The following is a 24,131-nucleotide window of genomic DNA, read 5'->3' as shown; positions in this document are numbered from 1 at the left end:
AATTCTAATGAAAGAATTGCCTTCTTCCTGTACTGAAACTTAGCTTCTTAGGCACCATGATTATAGGTAAAATCAAAAAGGAAATGTGAGAAAAGGAAGAAAATAAGCACTGTTAATAACAGACCAAACTGAGGACAACCACACGATACACACAAGAACAGAGAACTGAGCACTCAACGCTCAATGGCGTAATGTTTACTTCGTGTGTCAAAATAAAATTCGGGTGTAGAGTCAAAAATTTGCTCGAATTTTACTTCGGATGTTGGAAAATTCGGATGTAGATACGTTCGGATGTAGAGGTTCCACTGTATATACATAAACATGAGAAAATGTTTACATATATATTGAGTAAAAGAAAAGTAAGTGATTAAGTAAAGACAAAACAAACAATGGCTGCCAAGCGAGGACAGAGACGTCTGTCCATGTCCGAGCCAAAAGTGAAAGTGAAGCAGTTCACCGGTGTGTGAGGGGAGGAGGGGTAGCTAGCTACCACTCCCCTACCCCCTTGCTAACTAGCGCGGGGGTAATACACCCTCGTTAAATTCTAATGGCTCGCCATTTCAGCTACACTAAAAGGTAAACCCAATGTAAATAGCGTGGTTTGTTTTTCGGTTACGGAACAAATTACCTTTATTGTCATAGCAAATAAATAGTAAATAAGATTGACCCTAATTATGGTAATTGGCGGCCACCCAGTGAGAAAAACTCTACTACAGTAAATGATGTGCTTTCAACATATTTGACCTTCATTTCTACTGCAAATAAGCCATTATACTGTTTTGGACCCATCCCTTTCTGAAGAACACAAGTAGGAATCTGGTATTTACTGTGTGCAAACACAGGACAAAACTTGATTATTTAACACTTTTGAGATTTCTAAAAAGGTACAGATCCTAACAATCCCACCTAACCTAACCTAGTAGTTCCCCGGTAACAACCCATAGCTGGGGGCAAGCGCCCCAGACCCCCCTTCCAAGGTCACAAAACATGATTATCTAATACTTTCAAGATTTGTAAAACGATACAGAACCTAACAAACCCACCTAACCTAACCTAGTACTTACCCGGTCACAACCCCTAGCAGGGGGCAAGCCCCTGGACACCCTTTCCTAGGTCACAAACTAAGAGTAAATCACAAATAAATCCTTACCTCATGATTGACACCTACGTCTCATTTTTTGTCTTGGCAATCATATACAGAAGCGTTACTGGTCTTCCCTAAAAGCGAAGTCAGAATCGCACTTAGGACATTTCAACCTTTGAGGGATAGCACAAAGAGCTTTTAAAGAATTATTCCCTACACCAAGAGTACCGTAAAATTTGGCTATAGCATTGAAATAACCAAAAGAGCAGCTATTGTATTTTGTTACTTTGAGCTTCATAAGGCTTATCCTACATGTAACATTTACAAAGGAACTGAAGCCTTGTCGGAGAAAACGGGGTTTGTCACAGAACTGCCTATGTCACACTACAGCGTACATATATGCCCAAATAGTGTAAACTTCGTCATGTGGTAGGCATGGTAGGAAAATGATGTACGTGTGCAGAAGTATAAACGCGTAATGGAGCAACAAGGAGGTGGGCTTGTGCGCAGAAGTACTGCATAAACTTGTAATCAAGCAGGAAATCATGCAAAAATGCACAAACAGGAGCAGAAAAATCTAACTTGCAAAAAAAAAAAAAAAAAAAAAAAAAAAAAAAAAAAAAAAGTGAAACAAACATGTGCCCTTTTTCGTGGAATTAATGTGTCCCAGAGAATGGTGAATAGAAAAGAAAAAGTTAAGTTTTACCATTATTAATCGATTCGCCAGTAAATATTCCCCACTCAAAAACCCTGGTTCCCACTGGGTGGCCCCCATTACCGTAGGATAAATTAGGGTATATCTTATTAACTATTTATTTACAAGGGAAATAAAGGTAATTTTCAAAGAAAACGGGAGTTTTTCTATAAATACCCCAACTTTTTTATTAGTAAAGTTTATCCCATGTTGTTTATAATAATACCAAATTTACTGGTGAATCGATAAATAACGGCAAAACCAACCTTTTCTTTCCTATACATCATTCTCTAGGATGCAAAAAATTACACAAAATATGAGAATCTTCATTTCACTTTACTCTTTTTTAAACATTTTACAGTTCAGATGTATCTGCTCCTGTTCGTACATTTGTGGATATCTTATTGCGCATTAACGACTTTATACTTTCTGGGCACAAGCCATCCTTCTACTTTCTTTCTACCAATGGAAATACTATTCTTCATTCAATTGTAAGTAGCTGCTCCTCCTTCCTTCCCCTACCATATGACAAAGTTTACCATATTTGTGCATGTTTGTATATTTTTGTGTGACATAGGCAGTTCTTTGACACACCCCGTTTTTTGTGACAACTCTTCAGTTCTTTTGTAGCTGTGTTACGGCCGATTCACACTGTACAGATTGTTTACGTTCCAGCAAAATGCCAGTGTTTTCACACTATACGTTTCAGATACGCTCCGTCTCGATACAGCTGTTACTGCGATATGGCACCAAAATATCTATTTCTTTTTTTTTATCTTATATTAGAAAATACACATTTACAATCTTACAATTTACAACATATACACCATAGTATATTTGCATGAAAAATTGTTTATTTTACATATAGTGTATTTATAATTGCAATTTTTACTATTTATCTAAATATGTTTTTAAATCAAAATATCGACTCGTAAATACTTTTTTAATAGCAGTTCTAAATCCTATTTAATTTACATTAAGCTAATTATACTACTTTCAATATAAAATTACTCTAGAGCAGCTCAGTGTAATAGCATTACTTGCAGATGGCGAAAGTGCCAAATGAAGAGGAAGGTGGAAGGAGAATACTGGACTCTCTCTAAACAATTACTAGATGATAAAATAAATTCTCAACAGTACTTTATGTCAATATTTCAATTCAATTATTTAATTTTACCAAGGGAAACTGCCTGTTTGCCTCAGATTACTATTATTAAACTCAATTGTTTATACAATCAAAAATTTTATCCTACAAATATTATTCGCTAAACATTTTATGACACAAAACCTTCTCATTCAACATTTTATTACACACAAGCACACACACACACACACAGAGAGAGAGAGAGAGAGAGAGAGAGAGAGAGAGTAAAATATTATATTTCTGATACCTTGAATTTCTATCAACCCCTTACCATTCATTATTGCTTAAGTAGCCGACAATTAGAGACGTTAGTAAAAATGTCTTCAATATATTCAAGTCCTCTCCGAAACACAACGTGACCGAAACTGATACGTATTTGTGTTCACACTGCATGGTAGGATAGGTATACCTTTTGTACGTATACGTTTCGTACTTCAGAGATTTCTTCCAAACGTATTGAAGCCGTACGAATGAAAGCCATACGAAAGACGGACGACAACCGAACCGTATAGTGTGAGCACCTCCATTAGTTTCTATGTAATAATAATTTTCGAAGGAAAGACGTACGAACACGAAACGTAAATGAACCGCACAGTGTGAATCAGCCTTTACGTTTTGGGTGTGCCTCATGGAGCCCAACGTAACAAAGTAAAATGGCTGCCATTATGATAATTTTGATGCTGTAGACAACTTTCACAGTACCCCTGGAGTGAATAATTTTCAAAAGCTCATAGTGTTACCCTTCAAAGGTTAAAGTGTCCCTAGTGTGATTCTGGTAAGAATTTACTTGTGATTTACTTATAGTTTGTGACCTGGGAAGGGGGTCCGAGCCCCAGGATAGGTCTGTGACCTGGAAACTACTTGGTTAGGTTATGAGACCTTTTAAAAATTTCAAAATTGTTCAAAAATCTTGACTTACTAAGTTTTGTGTTTTCGCACACCCAAAGTCCCAGATTCCCAGCTGTGTCCATCAGGAAGGGGGGATTCCATAATGATACAATGGCATATTTGCGGATGAAATAGAGATCAAATTCATTGAAAGAACATTATTTACTGCAGAAAAAGCTGCTTTTCCTATTAGAAATGCTGTCTTGTGTTGTTCTATAATTATACATGTGGTTTTTCAGGCATAACTTCTGAAATTTTAAAATATCTAAACCTTGAAAAATATGGATTCCAAAATTATTTGCACCAGTACAGTTCAGGGTGTACGTATGAGTGGCCACTTGTATGTATGATTATGGCCAACTTAGAATACGGCAGTGTAAGGCGTCCCGTTAGGTAAGAAGGTAAGGACACGGCTTGTAGGTTAGGTTAGGGGGCAAGTTTAGGTTAGTTGATGTCCACTTTTTAATCCCCGCAGGAGGAACTGGCCGCTGATATACAAAGGCTCCTACAGTTCAAAGTATAAATAAATACACCAGGAACATTTTTTTCTTTATTGGGAATACTGTGCCACAGTAGATATTTCCGGTGTGGATTGCAACTGCAACCTTACTAAACATTGCATGTTAGGAAATTGGGAGCCTTTGTAGGGTGCCGGCCAGGTCCGTTTTGAACCATAGAAAATGGGAATATTATTAAGTGGGGTGGACTGTGGCCGCCGTTCTAATAGCGAATTCGTAGAAAACGGGAATATCCAGAACTGTGGCCGTCGTTCTACCTAACCTATGCTAAAAGCCGTATCCTTACCCGGGGGGGCTTCGCCCCCCCGGACCCCCCCACCCTTACACAACAGCTTCCTTGCCTACGACTACGACGGGAGAAGCTAACTTAAAAAACCCACCTAACCTATGCTAGAAGCCGTGTCCTTACCTACGAGTACGACGGGAGAAGCTAACTTAAAAAACCCACCTAACCTATGCTAAAAGCCGTGTCCTTACCTACCCGGGGGGGCTGCGCCCCCCCGGACCCCCCCCTTACACAACAATAATATTAACTAAGTAGTTATATACTGAAATCCATGAGTACTTACGTAATTATAATTCGTAATCGCTGAATTCCGAGTCTTCGGGGTACGCGCTGACGATCTTCTTTCTGACTTTCGATGGGCGGGAGGGACCGGGAGATATGGATGGACGGGGAGATATGGATGGACCGGGAGATATGGATGGTCCGGGAGAAGTGTGTGTAGCGGCCGTTGTTGATGGGGTTTGGCAAGTTTTGAGAGGGTAAACACGATTGATTAATTTCAAGAATGCCTTCAGTTGACACTCTGATCCCTCTAGATATCGCTTGCGAACACAGTAATTTGAAAAATAACTGTCATACATGTGTTTCCGTGTGCCGAAAGCAGGTATGACAGCCCTTTTCAAAACGTGCCACTGCGATTCTATAGAGTTAGTGTGTACACTGCGATCGTCCGGGTTCACAAAGTGAAGGCTGTGATTAACAGTGAGATGCTGAAAAAATTGATTCTTTATATCCTTATAAGCCTTCCAACAATCCGAAATAATAGTAGTTTCGGGATGGACGAATTCTACTAATATAGGAATCAACGTCGCAGCCGAACGATGCTCGACAACCTGGAAAAACGGCTCACGTGTTTGCCGATCAATCCCTCCAAACACCCAAACACCGTCGACCGGATCTCCCCGGCCGTACTTCTGTTTGCCAAACTTGCTCTCATCTATCTCCACCACGTGACCAGGACCGCCAATCTTCTTATTGTCTATCAAAAGAATATCGGAACACACGTCCCGGCAAAAGTTGTACCAATCCACGAGAGTATGAGAGGCAAACTTTTTATACGTCTGGCGAATGATGTATTGGGGAAATTTATAAACGAAACCGCAGACGAGGATAAAAACATCCTGGCACGACAACTGGGATCCTTCAAAAAAACTGCCACGTTTCAAACCAATCTTTTTCCGGCACTTGTGATACTTACACCGCCAAAAGTACGTGTCTTCACCGTTTCTTGATTTGCCGTCGTACTTCTTAGTGACTTCGCCGTTATTGCACTTAGAACACACACCGGAAAAATCACCTAACAGGCCTTTGAAATACAAGTAATCACTAAAATTGTTAGTGGCCATGAAACTAAACACTTGAAAAAAAGTAGGGTCGTTAATTTGGTCAAACTTAATTATATCTTCACAAACACGAGATGTAGCACTGGACGCCATGGTGACTGCACTAGAAAGAACGAGCGTGCTTCGTGTGAGGTATGGTATGATCGAGATTTTTGAATTCTTGCATTCTGATTGGGCAAAAAATTGCCCTTAGGCTAATCCGCAGGTCAAGTGGGGTCTCATTGGGTCGTTTCAAAAGTACCGCGGCCGAGATTAGTTCGGTAATTTGCCACTACAGCGGTGCTATCGCTATCGTAACGCCAACTACAGCTTGTTTTTTGAACTACGGGAGCGAGAAGATTCGTGGCCGGAGTAAGAACTCGAGGCACATATAAATTTTCAGGTAATTTAGGGTTTTCGGCAAAAAACATAAAATTGTGCGATTAAGCACATATTTAAGATCCGTAGACCATTTCCAAACGATCTTATTCTATACAAGATAACAGTGGGAGCGATAATAAACAAAATATGGGGGGGTGGCCTGCACGCTACAAACAACCCGGAAATTGTTTAACATGAGCACTTATTAAACGTACTGTACTAAATATTTTCTTTCGTTCGTGTACATAAAATTATAACAAGAACGACGCCATGTATATAACCACACACTATGAACAGAGTTGTGAACATAACATGTTATACAAAGGAAGTGTATTGACACATATCCCCTTCCAGTCATTGAGACCAGGAGCACAACACTTAATCGAGTCTACTAAACATTTGTAAGATAAATTGTTTGTATACAAAAGTCTACTTACGCAGTTCATCTTGCTGGTTTGGTACATTTTGCGTACTCATCGTCCGGGATTATAATTACACTTGTTATAATACGACAAATAACAAATGCAATTGCATCGTCATCAGCTGTAATAGCTGATCAACTCACTTGCACAAACAACACAAGTTTCAGCACAATAGAATAGCATGACAACCAAAACATAAAGTAATGATTCTCATATATTCTATATTGTTTCTCATCTAGAGAAGTAAATTTATGGCACAACAAATATCATGTCTTTGATCTTGATATATTGAGACACCATGGTCACGTCCCATGATGAAAGTCTCAAATCAAGATATGTTACAGAACTGTAGTTTATAAGGCATTCGATTAAAATCTAGAAATACGAAATAAATAAAGTTCAACTTCGGGAGTACCATACCCTAATTTATGTATCAACACATTCACGCATACACACGTATATATATATATATATATATATATATATATATATATATATATATATATATATATATATATATATATATATATATATATATATATATATATATATATATATATATATATATATATATATATATCTCACCTTCTACGCCTATTGACGCAAAGGTCCTCGGTTAGATTTCGCCAGTGGTCTCTATCTTGAGCTTTTAAAATCAATGCCTCTCCATTCATCATCTCGTATTTTACGCTTCTTAGACCTCAGCCATGTAGACCTAGGTCTTCCAACTCTTCTAGTGCTCTGTGGAACCCAATGAAAGTTTGGTGAACTAATCTCTCTTGGGGAGTGCAAAGAGCATGCACAAACCATCTCCATCTACCCCTCACCATGGTCTCATCCACATATGGGACTCGAGTAATTCCTCTTATAGTTTCTTTTCTAATTCTGTACTGCCATTTAATCCCCAATATCATTCTGAGGGCTTTGTTCACAAGTCTACAAAATCTGTTACATTGTCATACCACGACTCATGTTCATGCAGTAACACCAATTTCACTAAACTGATATATAGCCTTATTCTTATATGTAATTTCAGGCGATTAGGTTTCCAAATTATGCTTAACCTAGCAATTGAATGACTTGCTTTTTTCAATCTTTCATGAAACTCAAAATCTAAAGATCCTGCATTAGAGATCATAGTTCCTAAATAATCAAATGATTCCACCTCATTAATCCTTCCTCCTTCCAATGATATTTCATCTTCCATTGCATATCCGTTCTCATCTTCTCTGTCATTCTTCTATTTACCTTGAGACCCAACTTCGTGTGATATTTCATGCATTCTGGTAAGCAAGTTTTGCAAGTCATGTGGTGTTCTGCTAATAAGGACACAGTGTCATCAGTATACTCTAGGTCAGCCAATTTCCTGTTAGAAATCCAGTCTAATCCTTCTCCACCATCCCCAAGTGTTCTATGCATTGCAAAATCCATGAAAAGGATAAACAACATAGGTAACAACACATTTCCTCAGAGTACTCTACTATTAATTGGAAATTCATATGATAGGACTCCACTAACATTAACTTTGCACTTGCTATGCTCATGAACAGACTTAACCAAATTTACATATTTAAGAGGGAAGTCCATGATAACGCAGGACTACCCACAAAATTGGCCAGTGCATAACATTAAAGGATTTTTCATATCCCACAGAGTTGGAAGAGAAGGGGTAGGAATGATGATGTCACCAAGAGCAGAAAAAACATTAACGGAATAGAAAGCTGTAAATAGTAGATTGTTACTTGCAAAGTTAAATCAAAGCATTACAATATCAGTATTATAGTTTTCTATGCACCAACAAATGATTCCCCCGAAGAAAGGAAAGATTAATATTATGAAGGACTGCAGAGTGTAATAGCTGAAATCCCAGAGAGAGATATGAAAATTGTGATCGGTGACTTTTATGCTAAAGTTGGAAGGAATAATCAAGGTAAAGAGAATGTGATGGGTCTTGGCGAAGTTGCAAATGAAAATGGGGCACACTATAAGTTTTTGTTCAACAAATAATCTTTTCATTGGAGGTACTCGTTTCCAGCACAAGGACGTCCACAAATATACATGGACTTCACCATGTGACAATTCCAAAAATCGAATAGATCACATAGCCATTAATAAGGAGAGAAGGAGGACTCTGAGCAATGTAAGAAGCTATAGAGGTGCAGCTATTGGTAGTGATCACCAGCTCCTCATTGCCCCAATGAAATTAAAACTGAAAGCACCCAACAGAAATGTAGATAGAATACCTAGGTTTGATACAACTAAGCTTATAGAAGATGAGCACAGAGAAACTTTTATCAAATGATACTTGGGATACTATAGAAAAGGAGACAAAGAAAGAAAATTTTTGTTGAAAGTTTTCGAGGAAGCAATGAAAATTACAAGGTGGTGCATGCTAAATATTCCAGTACTGATAGTGAAGCCAAAAGAAAAGCCAAGAATGACTGGTGAGAATAATTAAACAGGAAAGTAGATGAGGCTGACAAAGCTATAAATTCAGAGAGTGGCTATGGTATAAGAATTATTCACAGAATTATTAATGAAATCTCTACTGGGGCAAAGAAGAAGAAGCATATGCCCAATAAAAAGAGAGATGGATCTGTTATAACACTACGGGCCGACCAAGGGAATGGGCCGTGCCAACAGGAACTGTTGGCTTTAATCCACAATCATGTTATAACAATAGACGATGAGGTCATGCGAAGGATATATATATATATATATATATATATATATATATATATATATATATATATATATATATATGTATGTATACATATGTATATATATATATATATACATATATATATATATATATATATATATATATGTATACATATATATATATATATATATATATATATATGTGTGTATATATATATATATATATATATATATATATATATATATATATATATAAATATATATAAATATATATATATATATATATATTATATATATAAATATATATATATATATATATATATATATATTATATATATATATATATATATATATATATATATATATATATATATATATATATATGTATGTATGTATGTATGCACGATGGATGCTGTAAAGGATTTGTCATAATTCTGACCATTCTTTACATTCAGATCTTCCCAGACTGTACCATCCTGAATGTAGTACTATAGGCATGCAGGTAATTCTAACTAAAAGTCATGTTTTCTCCATCATAAGGTTCAATACTACGAAATACTCTAGCTTTATTCCAGCTGGGACCAGCTTGTGGTATGATTTTTCTAATTGGGAAGTTGAATCGGTGGAACTTCAGAAGTTCAAACTTAAAGCGAATGCTTTTTTTTTTATGTTGAAGAGGCTGACACAAGTCTCTCCTCAAAGGTTTTGTTGTATATGATAGATCAATTCTAACGTTGTTACTGATCTTAAGATATTTTATATTAGTTATTCATCACTTCTATCCTCATATTTCCTTTCCTCACTGGGCTATTTTTCCCTGTTGGAGTCCTCGGCCTTATAGCATCCTGCTTTTCCAATTAGGGTTGTAGCTTAGCAAACTCAGCCTCTGTTGTGGTAATTTTGGGAAACCCAACCCACCTCAGAGCAGGTTCCAAGTACTGTCATGATAGGCTTAGCTAGCCAGTGACTTAAACTCAATTGCTGAGGAACAGCTCGTTTTGCTTCCGGGTGGATTGCAGGATCAAAAGATGCTCGGGCACATCCTGACTAGGGACGGAAATAAATGAGCATGCATTCGCGAACACACAAACATAGGCAAGAACACTGAGAATAGGCACAATCAGTCTCAGCACACCGAAAGGCATTGAGAAGGAGGTGGTGATGTTAAAGGAGAGGAATTTAGACTTGGTTGGACTCTGTCTGTCAGATTGCCTTACCTTTGTGTAAGACACGGGCGTGGGTAACATCATGGCAGAAGAACTTGCTGAAAGGATAGGATATTTTGTCCATGAAAATGAAAGGATCCTCACTTTTTTACTCGCATTGGGAACACACAAGATACGTTTTATAGAGGCATATGATCCTTAAAATGGACGACCTATAGAGAAAAAAGAAGAGTTTTATGAAAGCCTACAAGAAGTAATGAATGGTCTTCCATACAGAGAAAATATTTTCATTCTTGGCAATATGAATGGACATGTGGGACTTGATAGAATCGGCATAAAAATCTCAATAAGAGCATTTAGCATTGGTGACCGAAACAGAGATGAAAGAATATTAGATTTCTGCCACAAAAATAATTTCTCTATCATATACACTTTCCGTGAACAAAGGGAAAGTCACAAATGGACGTGATAGGAGGAATTAAGCTTTAAATAACTACAGTGAAAAATTAATGATTGATCTGTTTTATAGGGGCCCCCCCCAAAAAAAAAAATTAAAGACGTAAAGAACGTTATCATCTGTATTATGTGGCTCAGATCATAAGTTAGTGCTTGTAAATTAAACTAAATATTAAGTAAGAAAGCGATAGGATTTATGTTGGAAAATTGGAACGAGAGGATTACCATTGATGTTGCAAGAGGGGAATGTGAGATGACTGGCTATAAAGATGAGGGCTGGACTAATTTCTCAGATAAAATCACAGAAATTGCTACAAACACAGTGGGCGAAAAAGATGCCATATGGCAAGAACAATTAGAAACAAGTGAATTGCAGCAATAATAATGATAAGGAATGCATAATAAACACAAGATAACCAGTTAGAAAAATATGGTGGACAGAAGACCTAAAATCAGCCAATGCAAAGAAAATGATACGGTTCCGTAGGTGGATAAAAACATGCCAGGTAAAAGATAAATTAAAATACAATGCAACTCCACGCTAGGTTGAATAGATAAAACGAGTATCAAAACGACAATCATTGGAACGAATATGTAATGATTTGAAAAATAACTTTGGCGATACAAAGAAACTCATATAGTATATGGCATACAGCAAATAACTACAGATAATCATACCAACCTCTTTCATATGCACTGAAGTACAAAAAACAGACATGATTTATTGACAAAGCCAAGCAATATAAAACATAGATAAAAGTCCCACTTGTAAAGCCTGTTAAGCCCTATTAATGATAATATTGATGAATTTGAGATCAATTATCAAGTAGAAGACAGTTATGAACCCGAAGTAACACTAGATGAACTAAGAAGAAATGCCTTCAAGAAAATGGAAAATGGCAAGGCAACTTGAAAGGATAAAATATCTGCCAAGCTACCGAAGAACATGAGAGAAACAGGATTGTTTTGGTTTCTTGAGCTTTGCCTTGTGTTCTTGAACACAGAAGAGATCACAGAAGACTAGGGAAAAGACCAAACATGCCCTATATACAAAAGAAAGGAGACAAAACAAATTGCTCAAATTACTGATGTCTGGGAATGAGATATGAAAATATATGTGGCATTCATTAATCTGAAGAAGGTTTTTGATCGGTTACAAGAATGAAGCTATGGCATGTGCTTGACGATACGTACTACAATATTCAATCTAAGCTTAAGAGAACAATCTATAGTACTTACCAGAAAACCAAGTGCTGAGTGAAAACACGGAGCTGGGAAAGATTGATTCACAATAGGATTGGGTGTACGACAAGGTAGTGTACTATCATTAATAATTTTCAAACTTTACACAGATAAATGTATGTAAAAATATATAAAAGCGATGAAATATCTATTACTTTAGCATATGCTAACAATAAGGCAGTTGTAGCCGATAATGAAGAAGATACCCAAATAGCGCTGTCAAAGTGGAATGAGGTTTTAACAACAAATAACATGATAATAAATAAGGGAAAAACACAGAGGTACCTGTGATGGTCATGTCGAGATCCAGATGGATAACCAATCACTCAAATAATGTAGATAATTCAAATATCTTGGGGGTGACGTCCAGTCAAAAGAACACCTCAGAAATAGAAATAGAATATAGAATAACAAAATTCAACAGTAACCTGTGCATACCGACTTTTAAAAGATTACAACATCCCCAAAAGAGTCAGATCTCTTATCTAAACATCAATATTAAGACTAATTTTAATATATGGACATGAGACATAGGCCCTAACTACCAAGACCAAAAGCCAACTGCAAGAGGCAGAAATGAAAATCCTTCGCTTACTACGTGGTATCACAAGACTTGACGAAATGAAAAAGGTAGATATCTGGGAAAAGCTTGGTATTGAAAGTATTCCTCACCTGAAAGAAAAAGGTTAACTACGATGGTATGGGCACGTCAAAAGGATGGAGGATGCTAGATTTGCAAAGCAGTTCTTGGAGTGACACAGGCTGGTAGACGACATGGAAAAACCCTGTATGAGATGGAAGGACAACTTCACAATGGCTATTACTTGCAGGGAGTCATGAGGTTGAGAACCAGGAAATTTACTTAAATTTAGCTGACTAGAGAGGATTCTTCTTTTCCAGGCAAAATGACTGAAGAGCTTAAGCTTATCTGGGCAAGGCCTGGTGGGAAGATTGTAGCTCAGCTAGTAATAATATCATCATCAGCTATTGGTATTCAACTGTAATATAAAAGTCTCAGAGATGTCCTTCCACTCCCGTTTGCTTGTGGTCTTTTATGCCAGTCTATACCCTCAAATTTTCTTAGTTCGTCAATTCATTGTCTTTTTTTTCTTTCCCATGCTTCTTTCACAATCTTTAGGGGCACATTCTATTATTTTTAATGTCCAACTATTATCTGTCATTCTTATTATATGTCCGACTCGTGTCCATTTCTTTTTCTTACATATTGTTAGAATATCCTCTATTTTAGTTTTAGCTTGTATCCATGTTGCTCTTTTTTCCGTTTCTTAGTGTTATTCCCAGCATTATTCTTTCCATAGCTCTCTGAATTGTAACTAGCTTAGGTTCTAAGGCTTTAGTAAGGTTCCAAGTTTCTAATGCACAAGTTGATAGTGGTATGACCATCTGATTAAATACTTTTCTTTTTAAAGAAAGTGGCATTTCAAGTTTCATAATCTCATTTTGCTTACCAAAAGTGCTCCATCCCATGCTTATCCTTCTTTTAATTTTGGCCCCATATCGTGAGGACACTCTTATTGTCTGTATAGTCATTAACAATCTCTAGAGGTTCGTCCATAACCCATATTTGTGGTCTCAGCATTTTCGTTGAATATTTACTTTTTTCTTTTACTCATAATCATTTTCAGTCCTACATTTCTGCTACTTCTACTCGACTCTTCTATCATCCTTTATAATTCCTCTCATGATTCACTATGCAAAACGATACAATCAGCAAATCTTAAGTTGTTATGGTATTCCCCATTAATATTAATTCCTATATTTTCCGAATCTAAGTTCTTGCACACTTCTAGGTACGCTATGAATAATTTGGGAGAGATGGGGTCTCCCTGTCTAATTCCTTTCTCAATCGGAATTTTCTCACCATCTTTGTAGCCTATAGTTTTGTGATGGCTGTATTTCCTGTATAGATATCTTCAAGTGTTCCAACCTAAGATTCATCCCTTCTTTGTCTTTGAAGGGCTTTCCTTACTCCAAAGTTTTGACAGAATAAAAAGCTTTCTCATAGTCAATAAATGCCATACATAGTGGTTTGTCGTACTCTGTTGATTTTTCCACTAGTTGGTTAGTTACATGGATATGGTTAGTTGTTGAATGGCCGCTTTTAAAGTCTACCCGCTCTCTTCGGCCTAATATGATCTTTGTTAAGATTTTATATATCAAAGAGATTAAAATTACTGGGCAATAATTTTTCATGTCTTTTGTGGCTCTCTTTGAGTGAATTAGTATAATGATTCATTTTTCCAAGCTGTAGGTATAGAGAATTCAGTTCAGCCAGTTTTACTACAATGAAATTTTCTACATCTATTATTAAATCAATTGTTATGCCATCTTCTGCTGCTTTACCTCTTTTTATGCCTTTTAATGCTTTCTTCACTTTTCCTTCCAGTTTGGTACCGGCTCAGGTGTTTCATTGTTTCTATTGGCAATGTTATTTTTTATATCACTATTGTATAGCATTGTATAGAAATTCTCTGCTATTTTTATCACTCATTTTGATAACATTTTCACTTTTATCCTTTAAAACAAACATCTGTTGGTTCCCTCTTCCATGTCTTCTCTTCATCAATTTGATACTTCTTCCTTTCTTTAGTATTTCCTCTGTTTTTATCTGAAAGTGTTTCTGGATGTCTTGGATTTTTAGTTTTATATTGTTTTGGACTTCTTCTAATTCTATTCCACCTCTTTTGGATTTTACCTTCATTTCCAATCTGTTCTTTACTAAGTTTTAGGGTTTTCTGATAGTTTTCCTTGAACTTGTTTAGGAACTTTTCCACCTATCTCTTGTCCTGATTCCAATACATATTTTGTTAAATAATTGTTAATTTCTTCTTAACTTCCATTTCATCATATAGCTGGAACCACCTTTTCTGTAATGCTAAACTAAACTCATCAGATTTTTCTTTTACTACAGGAGTATTTGTTTTCTTTCTTAAAATTAGTTTTTTTTCTTTCTCTCCTTAAATCTAGACAAATTTTGCTTCTCACCATTCTATGGTCGCTTGACTTTAACCTGGTTAACACTGTTACATCTTTATCTAAATTAAATTAATTAACGAAAATAAAATAATTTATTTTTTGTTTCTCTATTTGGGCTTCTTCATGTCTATTTCCTAAGTTCCTTTTAATAAAAAAAAGGTGTTCATGATTTCAAGATTTTTTTTTTTTCTCAGCAGATTCTATGAGCATGTATCATCTGTCATTTCTTGGCCCTACTAAAACTTTACCTACTGCTGATTCTTCTCCTTACCTTTGAGATACTTTAGCATTGAAATTACCGAAAACAAATGTAAATTGAGTCTGTTATTTCATAGCTATCTCCAGATCTTCATAAAAAGTTTCGATTTTTTTCTTTCTGTATGGGATCTTGGTGTATTCATTTGAATGATCCTTTTATAATTCCTATTTAGTTTGATAATTAATCCTGTAATTCTGTTACTAGTACTATTCTTTTATGTTACCTGCCATTTTTTATTAATTAGAAAACCCACACCATTTTCTTTGTTCCTTTCATGTCCTCTGAAGCAAAATATATGGCTCTCTTTTAATTCTTATATAAAATTCCCCAGTTCTTCTAATTTCACTAAATCCTATTATATCACAATTTATTTCTTTCATCTCTTCTAGTAACAGCAAGATCTTCTTCCCTAGACAAGGTCCTGACATTGTATGTTGCAAGGTTTAGTTTCCAATAGTGACCAGCCCTAATCCAGAGATTTTTAGCACCCCTTTTAGTGGGACGTAATTGCCCACCACCTTGGGCAGTTGTTCCACTGCTGCTAAGGACTGGGGGCCGAGAAAGGGTTGTTTTATCCCTCCTTATTCGTGGGGTTTAAGTAACAGACTGGCACAAGGAGTGAAAATCCGCGAATACTTGCTGCCCTAAGGTGGGTTAACTCCTAACCTACCAATTCACTGCATTTTACCTATGAGCGGTTAACTAACACACAAATAATCCACTGTACTGTCTAATATTGTTTTTACATGGTTTCACAGTTTGAGTATTGTGTTAACGAATGAACACATTTCAGTATGTGTACAGTACATGTACATACTTATGTGTACATATAATACATTGCATTAACAACAAAACACTGTTGTTCCTATCTTACAATACTCACTAATACTGTAGTGAATATTATTGTAATATATGTACGGCACTATCTCTATAGTACAGCTTAATTAGTTAAGGTAACACTCGTAAATGATTGTTGTTTTTGACAGGTCGACTCACACCATTCAAACTTACTGTACACATGGTCTACAGTATATCTACTATAAAGTATGGTATTTTGTATAGAGTCCTGTTCAGTAGTTAATATAACAATAACACTAAGGTACAATGAATACACTAACACAATAAACATTAAAAGAAAAAGTATCAGTACAACACCATTAATTGTTCACGTACAAAGTTCTAGGCAGTAAGTCTGAAGCAGGATGCAGTTATTGAGCCATCGCCTGTTTGTCTTGCAAGGAAGCATAATGTATATATCACACCACACTAAAATGACTATAAACACACTGGATATGTAAAGGTTATTTTTACATCACTTTTCTACATCACAACATGACTACATAAAAAGGACTGAACCAGGAGATGCACACAGAGGAGAGACAATGCAAGACTGAGGCCGAGTCAGTGAGTGATTGGGTGTTGTGATGTGTTGAGGGAAACTGTGCAAAACATGCCAGGTACAAAGGAGCGTGGTTGGCTTGAAGTCGTCATGCTAAGAGAGTACTTATTTTGAAATTGCAAATATGTGATTTTTATTTAATAGGTTATACAATTCTTTGTATTGGGAATGAGTGAATCCGTTAAGACAGAAACCACGAATAACGAGGGATGACTGTATATATATATATATATATATATATATATATATATATATATATATATATATATAGGTGTGTGTGTGTATTGTGAAGAATTATATTCATAATTTAATTTTATTCATCTTTTCTATTTCTATTTATCTTGTGCATGACATATTTTAGTTACCCTTTCTGTTTTCTTGTTTCTCATGCATGATTTATTAAAGGTACCCTCTCCATGTTCTACATTATTTGTCAAGATTCTGGCTCATGACGTCACGACAGGCAGCTTTCTACGGTACAAATTAGTTGTCTGCATGCATTGGTTCTTATTTCCTTAAGCAGCATATTGTAGGATAAGTTATGTACTAATCTTGAATAAATTTTGTGTATTAGAATTTATCCATATTCTATTTACATCTCTGTATAATTTTCAAGTCTGTTTGACTAGGAATTTTATTTTACGACTGGCAGAGCCTTTGCAGAATTTCCAATCATTAAATCAATTATTGTATATGGCAGAATTAGGTTTTACTTGCAGGTATATTCCCTGGAGCCGCAAGGGTACTCCTTTTATTCTATAAAGACACCCATCAAGACTTCTCGTTCTGTAAACCACAACAATGTGGCGTCTCTTTTGCCAATCTATCCACAAATCCCCCAAATACTCCTCAGCCAATAAATATGAAATCCTTTTGCATGGTTTTAAAGGACAAGCACATAGGCCCGTCGGAATTATAGAATATGGACTGCGGGATTACATGAACGAACAATCAATCATTTCAATAAAACAGTATGAGTCCCTTGGTCTTGATATGCATTTATTGTGTAATAAACTTTACTGTATAAATTCTCATGTTCATGATGGACCTGACCTTAGACGCTTCCTAATAGAATGTAATAATGTCGAAGAAAATATGTCCAAGTTATTGACTTCCATATGTCAGAGGATCTATTAGAATATGTCCTTATAATTGAATTAAATCACTCACTCCTTGAAACCATTTACTGTTGATATAATAGCACCTCCATAACCTTACAGGAATTAAAAGGTGGTCTGTGAGAGAATGCATGTATGAAGCAGCTGGTGAAATTGTTAACTGACCTTGGTAACTCAAAAGTTCTCATTAAACCTCCTAGTGCTGACAATCTGAGTAATTATTTAATTAACGTCAATAATCACCTCCGTAAAAAGAACAGTATACTCATAAACTCAAAGTTAGATCTGTTACAACCCATGTCACGTCAAGTGTTGCAGTGAAGTCGAGACAATCTCATGAGCCCCTAAGAGTTACTACTAGTAGTGATAGTACTATTCATGATAAATGTATTTTCTGTGGCCGTACTGACCACATGCTAAGTAATGTCCCCATTATCTTGATCTGACCAATCCAAAAGTGAGTCTAAATTAATTGCGACATTGCAATAAATGTTTATCCTTGCAGCACGCTACCAACGAGTGTACCACTAAAGTTACATTTTTGAATTTTAGACCTCAAAAATTGCCAGTTTGTATAAATGTCCTGTAGGTAAATCACAATTTTTATAATTTTGTCTCAGTTCCCTCTGTTGTTCAATCCTCGTTTTTAATACTGTGTTGTCAGCACCCAGTTAATATAATTCTACTTTGTCAGCGCCGCCTTAAGTAGCATTTCAGAGGAAGTGCCAATAACAGATCTATAGTGGACCCCCTTGAAGTAGGCTTTATGCCCCTGCTGTTAACCTTAGTCATGTAACCTGGTCTCATGAAAGAACAAGTCCCTGAGAAGTCAATGCCCTATCACTTACTTTTAAGTGTATAGGTATAGAAAACCCTGTAATGATAGAATCCCCATTGAATCCATATCGTTTGAGCCTCATAGTTATGGAACAGTGTATTACTTACCTTTGTTATGTATTATTGTAATAATGTACTATGTTATTTCAAGTGTTGCAGGTATTGCGCAACATTGCATCATATTGCATGAATAAAACATGTTATGCTTTGTACATAAGTGTAATGATTTGTTTTGGTATTAGGATTCGAACATTTGTTGATTACCTCAGAGATAGGATGTAATTCTTTATAGTTTTGTACTGGAGTAGGATTTAAGTCTTTTCAGAGCGATGCTCTTTTGTTTAGCAATGTTTTGGTTTTGTCAGATTGTGTATGACGCTCCACACACACTTAGGAGTCAGCTGTCAAAGAGCAATGTAGTCATAAGTTGCATTAAACTTGTATTTTAAGAATACCGACTTATTAATTCCCACCAAGAAAAATTGACGACAAAAGATGGGATCAGCTGAGAAATAATTACTAACAATTCTTCATCTATGTTCCAGGTAATTATTATGGTTAATAGAACTTCCTACAAAGTCATACATAAAAACCTTATTTTCCCATACTTAGAAACTCAACATCCACTACGATAAGTGTAGAACACCAGAGAGGGGTTCACTCTCTTGGCTAAAATTCTAAGTTATTAGCGCGTAGATCTTGAAACTCACGTCTACTATAATTATATATAATGAACATTATAACTTGTATATCGGACAAAGTTTTAGCTGCAAACAAAAAGACAGCTCGTCAATAAAAAAAATACAGCAATAGTATAGGATTACATTAATCACAATAGGGTTCATTACAATAGATTACAGACTTACATCTTTTCCCAACGCCAATTCTATTTCAGGTTCAGTTCAAGAAAAAATTCTCAGATGGTGCCGTTAATTGCCTGCGAGTGATTAGTTGTCAAGCCAAATGTGTAATTGGTCCTTCACACACAGAGAGACACTCCTAGATTACAGTGTCAGTCAACACAGACAGGCGAGCGCAGAGATGCTCACACCACGGCGGACAGACATGCACTGCCACTGTCCGAGGCCGCGACATCACTCCGTCTGGAGCGAGAAGCCACTCTGAGACGACCAATCGTGGAGCTAGAACACAGCTCTGCCCATATAAGGTTATGTTTTCGGCACTTGGAGTTGGTCCTGGAGAACGTAATGAGGGAAACTAAATTAATCTTCATGTGTTAGCAAAGAACACAATAATTTCTTGGAAATACATTATGGCGTATCTTTCACCGCCCGCTATTTGGTCATGGGCTAAATATTTCCGTAGATATGGCATCGCTTGGGTTACTTCATTCAAATGACCTTGCTAACTTTCAACTCAAATAGTAAATTCAATATTTACAAATGTAACGAGCAGTGCTTGGCGTTCACTCATTACATCTCACATAAATCACTTTATGTCATCGCCTTTATCATTTTCCAAGAGAAGGCACAGTTTCTGCACGGGCCTTCTAAACTCACCGTTCTCTGTCTTGATCAAGGCTTGACCCACACGACCGTCAGCATTCTGAGCGACCTCTATGACTTTCCCTTGAGGCCAGCTGCATCTGGGAAGTTGCTCGTCCAGTGTTAGAACGACATCACGCTTTGGGACTGACCACTTTTGGCGCTCCTAGAGCATGGGGAGATACACCTTTATCCACCTGCACCAGAATTCATCAGCAAGGAACTGTGCCTGTCTCCATCGCCTCTTCACATACATTTCCTTTTTTTTTCATGTGGACGTGAAGGGATTGGGCAACCCTTTCAAAGTCAGGATCATGTTAGGCGTGAGAAGGGCAGGGCAGTTCGGGTCGTCGTTGATCATCGTCAGAGGTTGGCTGTTACCGACAGCCTCCACTTCGCAGAACAGAGTGCGAAGCGTTTCGTTAGTCGGGACTTGTTGGAGACAGACGGACCTGATCAGATGCTCCCACACTCCGCCAAAGTGTAATGCATGTGGTGGATGAAAGATCCACTCTATGCCTTGGATTGAGAGAGTGTCTCTGATTTCTTCATCGTTGAAGCCATGAAGAGCTTCTCTTAGCTCTCGTTCCGTGGCCACAATGTTGGTCCCATTATCAGACGACACACCTGATGGCATTGATGAAAGAGTCTTGTTCCATTGTATCAATCACTTCCAGGTGGACTGCTCGTGAGGCAAGGCACGTAAAGATAGCACCCCAACGCTTCACTGTGGTCCTTCCTTGTTTCACTAAGAATGGTCTGAAGCAGTCCGACCCAGTGTTAGTAAATGGGGGTTCATCTGGACAAAAACAGTCGTATGGCAGTTCAGCCATCACCTGAACTACAGGATGACGATTTAGTCTGCAACAGACTAGGCATTCCCGGATGACAGTCTTGACTATCGCATTTCTGCGAACGATTCAATAGTTTGTCCTCAACTGGATCATCAGGTGGTTCAGGCCACAATGGCCGCAGGACTTGTGCGTGGCTCTCATCATAAGCTCGACCGTTGTAGACCTACTGGGTAGGATGATCGGATGCTTGACTGTATCTGCCAGTATTGACTTCTGCAATTGACCACCGATGCAGAGCAATCCATCTTCGAGAAATGGTCTTCAGCGATATTCCCTACTTTGAGAGGGTGCTTAACCCTTCTTTGTACTCTTGGTTTTTTGGTCAGTCTCCAGATCAAGTTCTCTGCGGTACGCAACTTCACACTTGAGAGCGAGTCGCTGCTGTATGTCATCCACGCGATGGTCCTGACAAACTTCAACCAGGAGGAGAATTCCATCACTATCAATTTAATGAATGTTGGTTCTTCACCTCGGCGTCTGGATAAAGCTCTCCTCTGGCCACGTCTTCAGGCATGGTTGGCCAGTGCGTTTCATCCATCTTGAAATCTGGTCTTGAAAACCATAAAGATGACTGAAGGAAGTCACCGACAGAGAGGCCACGTGAAGCAAGGTCTGCTAGATTCGCAGTACTATTGACGTATCTCCAAGCTGTAATATCTGATGTATCTCTAATGAGATTGACCCTGTTTTCCACAAAAGGTCTGATACCTTGCAGTCGGATTTCTGAGATATTTCAGCACTGGCGTGCTATCAGTCCAGAAGACTGGTGGGACCAGTTTCAGATCAAGCTCAATCTTCAGCTTCGAGTCCATCTGAGCAGCAACAACAGCAGCAACAGCAGTCGCCGTCAGCTCAAGATGAGGGATGGTGGTCCTTTTCAGAGAGGCGATTCTCGCTCGTTCTATAACAAGAGTGCAATGGATCTTTCTGTCAATACCAACTGCACACATACAAGAGACTACACCATAGCCTGTCTGACTTGCGTCTGCAAAGTGGTGAAGCTGAAGGGTGTCAACATCTCAAAAGTCTGGTGGTATGAAGGACCTTCACAGTTGGAACTCTTCCAGTTGTGGCAGTTGCGCAAGCCAGGCCTTCCCTCAAACGAGTTCATCAGCAGACATCTCCTCATCCAACGAGAGCTTCCTTCGGCACATTTCTTGCAACAGGATCTGCACAGTCAAAGTGACTAGGGATAAGTAGCCTAAGGGGTCATAAGTCGATGCAACAATGGAGAGCACACCCCATCAGTTGAAGGACTTGTCTTTAAGAATGATTCTGAACGTGAATACGTCTATGCTCATATTCCAATGGATCCCCAGGGATTGTTTAGTTGGCAGTTTATCTTTAATCAGGCCTAGGACAGCCACCGAGTCATCTCGTTCTTCTTCGGGGATCGCAGCTAGAATTCGCTTGCTGCTGGAGGTCCATTGGTTAAGGCGGAAACCTCCATCCCCACACAGATTGATCAGATCTCTGGTCACTTCGATGCATTCTTCCTCATCGTCCATTGCCTTGAGGAGGTTATCAATGTAGAAGTTGCGGTGTATAGAGTTAGAAGCTTCTTCGTTGTACTTGCTTCCGAAATCCTGGGCTGTTTTGCATAAGCAGAAGTTAATGACGCTCGGTGATGATCTTGCGCTAAAAACATGCGGCGTCATTCTGAAGATTTGCAGTTCCTTGCTGGTGTCACCTTCTGGCCACCAGAGGTATCTCAGGCAGTCTCTGTCCTCTACAGGCACCTTCACATGATGGAACATCTCCTGCATGTCCGCTGTGATGTCAGGTTGACCCTCTCTAAAAAGTAGGAGAATGCCCGTCAGTCTATTGGTGAGGTCGGGGCCTTGCATCAGATGTTCATTGAGAGATGTTCTTCGGTGCCGTGCCTTCAGATCGAAGACCACTCTGTCTTTCTGCTTGAAAGGATACCTGACAGAATGGTGCGGCATGAGCCATACGTGCCTGTTCTTCCTGTCCAGTTGACTCACAGGAACCCTTTCAACGTAGCCCTTATTCGTATATTTCTCCATCTGAGCTACGTAGGATGTATTGTAAGCTTCGTCGTTGTCTAGTCTTCTCTTCAAGCTTTGAGCTCGTTGAATCGCCATATTCATATCATCAGGTAGAGTAGAGTCCTTGAATGGAAGCTTGGCCATGTACTTTCCATCTCGATGCTGTGTCGTGTTATTCAAGGTGGTCAAGAATCTCTTATCCTCTAGGGAACCTTCCAATCTGGAAAGTGATTCCTTTTCTAAGAAGACTCAATTAAAATGACTCTGCAGTAGATCTGTCAAGTTTTGAGCATTGAATTTTCAATGAACATGAGGCACAGGTGAGACTTCCAATGCAGACCGGTCTCCAGTAGGACCAAAAACCTCTCAACCAAGCTTGGTTAGGTAGGTGGATGGTTCGTTGGCAGTGCCGTGGCATTGCTCCAGAGACTCGGTTAAGAGTTGTGTCTAACCTGATCACGAGCTCAACCTGTTCGTGGTCCGTTGGTATACTATGCAGCTCTATGTCTGCCATATGTGGCCATCTCTCCAGCCAGTCCGAAGGCATCATGTAGTCCATCGATACGTTAATCTTGTCAGTAACAAGGACTTTGTCAAAAATTGACATTTATTCCCTTTGAATAAAAATATTCTTAGTTTTACAAGTATTTCTTTTCTAAGGTATTTCCCAGTTTCTATGAATATATGTTTAAATGTGATTAATTTGCTCCACAGAAGTAGTTTTATTATATTAACTATATCAATGAGTTTGTATGAATTAGTATAATAATATTTAAAGTAATAAGCTACCTTTCTTGCAAATTTTATCCATCTAGATCAGATAAGATAACGTATCATCCCATTGTTGTCAAACTTCTTCCTGTGGAGATATATATATATATATATATAT

The 24,131-nt window shown here is 37.7% G+C and overlaps 2 protein-coding genes across 2 annotated transcripts in view; both read right to left on the bottom strand.

Moving 5' to 3' along the window:
* The window catches only part of LOC137651178 (proteasome adapter and scaffold protein ECM29), a 439,426-nt gene extending 432,507 nt beyond the window's left edge, over positions 1 to 6,919 (bottom strand). Inside the window, exon 1 of the mRNA XM_068384329.1 lies at positions 6,755 to 6,919. Coding sequence (XP_068240430.1) covers positions 6,755 to 6,794 — 40 coding nt within the window. The 5' untranslated portion in view covers positions 6,795 to 6,919. The remainder of the gene's footprint in view (positions 1 to 6,754) is intronic.
* Positions 6,920 to 22,477: 15,558 nt separating this feature from the next.
* On the bottom strand, positions 22,478 to 23,849 carry LOC137656350 (uncharacterized). Its single transcript, XM_068390559.1, has 2 exons — positions 23,695 to 23,849; positions 22,478 to 23,462 (listed from the first exon to the last, which is right to left on the bottom strand). Exons 1-2 carry the CDS (start codon positions 23,847 to 23,849, stop codon positions 22,478 to 22,480), a joined length of 1,140 nt encoding a protein of 379 aa, XP_068246660.1.
* Positions 23,850 to 24,131: the final 282 nt, after the last annotated feature.

Source organism: Palaemon carinicauda, chromosome 1, assembly GCF_036898095.1.
Source record: "Palaemon carinicauda isolate YSFRI2023 chromosome 1, ASM3689809v2, whole genome shotgun sequence".
Classification (NCBI taxonomy): domain Eukaryota; kingdom Metazoa; phylum Arthropoda; class Malacostraca; order Decapoda; family Palaemonidae; genus Palaemon; species Palaemon carinicauda.
This window is presented reverse-complemented; position numbering and strand designations above follow the sequence as displayed.